This window comes from Nannospalax galili, unplaced genomic scaffold (genome assembly GCF_000622305.1).
Source record: "Nannospalax galili isolate Female #2095 unplaced genomic scaffold, S.galili_v1.0 scaffold957, whole genome shotgun sequence".
NCBI lineage: Eukaryota > Metazoa > Chordata > Mammalia > Rodentia > Spalacidae > Nannospalax > Nannospalax galili.
The window spans coordinates 880,799-884,701 of NW_008340047.1; the positions used below are offsets into that span (position 1 = coordinate 880,799).

At 51.7% G+C, this 3,903-nt stretch overlaps 1 protein-coding gene across 2 annotated transcripts; it reads right to left on the reverse strand.

Moving 5' to 3' along the window:
* Nucleotides 1-1,977: 1,977 nt before the first annotated feature.
* Ccl17 (C-C motif chemokine ligand 17) lies at nt 1,978-3,702 on the reverse strand. 2 transcript variants are annotated; one of them, XM_008834901.2, is made up of 3 exons: nt 3,600-3,702; nt 2,796-2,913; nt 1,978-2,263 (listed from the first exon to the last, which is right to left on the reverse strand). In XM_008834901.2, the coding sequence occupies exons 1-3, from the start codon at nt 3,697-3,699 to the stop codon at nt 2,170-2,172; spliced, it is 312 nt and encodes a 103-aa protein (XP_008833123.1). In that variant the 5' UTR covers nt 3,700-3,702; the 3' UTR covers nt 1,978-2,169. The 2 variants fall into 2 exon arrangements, with proteins under 2 accessions (XP_008833123.1, XP_029420268.1); XM_029564408.1 differs by lacking the exon at nt 3,600-3,702 and having other exon boundaries at nt 2,796-3,410.
* Nucleotides 3,703-3,903: the final 201 nt, after the last annotated feature.

The following is a 3,903-nucleotide window of genomic DNA, read 5'->3' on the forward strand; positions in this document are numbered from 1 at the left end:
AGACAGCTGTATATAGCCCAGGCTGGCCTCCATCTTACCTCCTCTCTTTACCTGTTTGAAATGGTCTCTCTAGACTAGCCTCGAACTTGTAGTGATCCTCAGCTGCCCAAGTCCTGGCTTTACAAGTATGTGCCACCATGCCAGACCTGGCTTATTAACACTCTAAGGTCTTTTACATAGAGTCTGGTAGTGTTGAGTCTCCTCTCACTCAGTTCCACAAAATGTCCAGGAGCACAGTGGCTTCTTACCCCATGAACCTACCTTCATCCTTCTACTACTGACCCCTTGGATCAGAAGTCTGCATTTTGTTCCTGGTAGTGACCCATCTCTTCTCTGCCCAGTGGCATTGAAATGACCCCTGGTCTCCAGTACCCTCAAGCAACTCCCCAGCTCACAGGGCTCTGCAGCATTTTTCCTTATCTGAGTTTATCAAGGGGGTATCCCAACAAGATTTCAACAGTAAAGAAAAGCAAAGGAAACAGGCCCGAGCATACTCTGAGGGGTCTGCTGGCCCTGATCTACAGGATGCAGAGCTCCAGGCCACAGCCCTTTCTCTTCCTGTCTTTCTAGGGTCTCCTCTGTGCTTCCTCCTGCCCTTCTTTGATCATTTTTTTCTCCTCTCTGGATTCAGGATATTTTTCCACAAAGACTCATTGGGGCTTCCCCAGGGCTTTGAGTCTCAGGCAGTTGTTAGAGGGAAACTTTTGGTTTGTGAGGACAGGAGAGGGTTGTCAACAAGCTGGCTCTGTGATGGAGGAAACCCTGGGTTTACAGAGAAACCAGATCATGGCTATCATCAGCCTCGTTGTAAATGTGTTGGTCTTATTCCTGCCCCTCTGGGAAGTACACATTTGGCCTGTGTTATGCAAGGCCAAGACTGGCCACAAGGTGGCAGCACAGGCAAAACCCAGGTAGTGCAGAGCAGAGTCCTAGGAAGAGGAAGACCCCCTGGCTGCAGGACAGCTTGACTTAGACAGAGCTGTCTGCATCAGCAGGTTGAGCTGGAACACCAAGACCTTGACTGTGGGACCCCTCGTCCCACAGTTGCTCCATCCCTGAGCCAGGCCTGGACAGGAGCCAGAAGACCCCTGTCTTCATCCTTCAGAGTACATGGAGATCCCATGGGTCATGGGGGGGGGGTCCCAGAGTGGCTCATAGAACCCCCAATGGGATGGACAAGCAGACAGACATAGCTTGAAGAGCAACCTGTATCGGGGCAGGTAGCACCCCTGTCCCTGAGAGCGTGGGAGGAAATCCGAGGGGATATGTGGCCGGGATAAGAGCTGTACTCAATGTGGACTCTGGAGGAACCCTGGAGCATGGGGCCAACTGCAGGAAGGGGGAGATTGAAGCAAGCCCCAGGAGGGTCAGGTGGTGGGGATTCTAAAACACTGCAGAGGACTCAGGACCCTGGAGCAGCCAGCTTAGCCCTGGAGTCAGTGTGTAGGTGGAGAGGCAGCCAGGGCATTGGGAGAGTTTGGGCCACATTTTCCTGGAGCCAAAGAGACTGCAGGGAGAGGCTCAGAATGGGGGAGATGGGAGATGGGCTGCAGAAAGCCTGGCACACAAAGAAGAGTCTTTAATTGTTTGTGGAATTGAACACAATACAGGAAACATGACTTTGACTCCATGTGGGGTGATCGTGGCTGGTTTGGGGGCAGCTGGGAGACATGGAGTACAGGGAGGATAGACCCTCCCCAGGACTCCACTTTCTAGAGAGTACAGAGGAAGGAGGGGTGACCTGTGAGGATCCTGCTGAGCCTCTTTTCCACCCTTGACCTGCTCATGCCCTGGACCATATAACCCCCCATCCCACATTTACCTCTCACTTGTATGGGGCCATATCTCCCAGCCTCAGTTTCCCTTTCTGACCTGAGCAGGGTAGGACCAACTGTCCTCTGAGGAACCTTCCAGTGTGACCATGCAGATTGAAAGTGTGTCCTACACTGTGGGAACAGACCACACTGACCCAGACTGAGGGAGAAGGACTTTAATCAGGGCTCTTGTGCCTGTGGCTTCAGTTCATAAGAGACAGGGTCTCCCTCACTGTGGTGTCTCTTGTGTTCTTGAGGCCTCAACTGGTCCAGGCAGCTTGGGACTGGGGTCATGGACACCAATATTGGAATCTCCAAATGGTCCAGGGAGAAAATCACGATTGCTGGGTGACAGTTACTCTTTTCGGCTTTCCAGGTACCTGATGGCCCTCTTCACATGCTTGCTATTCGGGTCCAAACAGATGGACCTACCCTGGATGGTCACAAACCTACACAGGGGAAGCCATTTGATGTGAGAGTAGTTAGGCCTCCCAGAGCCCCACAGCCAGTCCCACCTCCATTGACCCAAACCCTGAGGTCCTAGGACAATGAAGTCACATGAATCAGTGATTTCCTGATTCCCAGGGCTCTGTCTCTGTTCCAGTTGCCCACTGACTAGGGCTGCAGGACTTTGTGCTCAGCTCCCAGACTAGGCTGTCAAGTAGAGGTGATACAAGGAGCCTTGAGCTAAGAGCTTCTCTACTCAGGTTCAGGGCAGGGGAGGTGACCTCATCACTGCTAGCTCTGTGACTTAGATGTCCTGTCCCTTGAAGGGCTTTGGTTTCACCATGAATCAGTGAAACGGTTGGACCTCCCAACAGTTTTGGGGGTATAAGAGCTGCTGGGTGCCTGGTTGCTGGCCCAGGAAAAGAAGGCTGTGCTTTCCTTCCCTCTTTCCCAGTATCCCTCCTGGGCACTCCAAAGTCCACCTGCTCCCTATTCTGGGTCCCAGACATAGGGTGCGGCAGAGGGGGGACTCACACAATGGCATTCCTGCGGCACTCTGCTGAGGTCCTGTACCATGTCACCAGCTTCCTGATAGGAACAGCTCCTTTGAAGTAATCCAGGCAGCACTCCTGGCCCACATTGGTGCCTCGAGCTAGAAAAGTAATCAGAAGCAGGTATCCCAAGGATCTACACGTACCTGGGGCCCGTGGAGAGTCCCCATGTGTGTCTATGTGTCTGAGGATAGTAGTTGCATGCATGTCCTGTGTCTCTCTGTGTTTGTGACTGTGTTTCTGTGTGGTCCCAGGTGGGTCTGTGCATGTGTATGTATTAACCTGTATGTGTACGGAATCTGGATGTGTGGGCTCCTTGTATCTGCATGTTTGCACATCTCTGTGTGTCTGCGTGTGCAGCTCAGTCTATATCCAGCAACCTTATTTCAACTTCCCTTTCCAAACTAAATATAAAAATCTTTCACCCGTTCTTGGAATCGATACTCTTGTTTGTTTGCTGGTTCCCTGATGATGCACGAAGCCCATTAATGAAACAAATGCTAACAAGTAATTCAGAGCATTGTTCATTCTGTACCATAAAGCCCATAATCAAGGCCACAGGATGAGATGTGCTGCCCATGGCTCCTCCAGGCAGGTGAATGGGGACAGGTGCCTAACATCATATCTAGTCACCGTTACTCTTCTGTTTTTGTCATGGCACTTTTGCTGCCAGCCCTTGTGACCTTTGTAAGAATGGACAGGATATGTCACACCGTGTGCTGCTGCTGTATTCTATATGGTTGATGGACCCTTTCCCTGCTCTGTCCCGCCTGTGCCCAGCTCTCACCAGTGCTGGCAAGCTGCAAAGAAGCCCCCAGAAGCAGGGCAGCCAGGAGCAGCATCTGAAGAGATGTCATGGTGCCAGAAACCTGGGAGAAGGTCTTCATGGGTCCCTCTGCTAGTCATGATGCCTGGTGAGGAGGTGACTATTTAACCTCTTCGGAGGTCGTTCCCCACCTCCAGTCTCCTCCTCCAATCCTTTGAGACTATGGTAATTCAAAGAATTCAAAATAATTCAGTAGAAGTCCAGTCTGAGAATGTTTGTGGCTTTCCAGAGAACGGGCAGTGGACTGAAGACAGAGGTGGGTTCT

Excerpts from the sequence above, each read along its gene's own strand:
- Ccl17 (XM_029564408.1), bottom strand. The coding sequence starts at position 3,019 with ATGCATGCAACTACTATCCTCAGACACATAGACACACATGGGGACTCT. Across the intron at positions 2,264-2,795 it reads TGCCGCAGGAATGCCATTGT|GTTTGTGACCATCCAGGGTA; the intron begins GTGAGTCCCCCC and ends TCCCCTGTGTAG.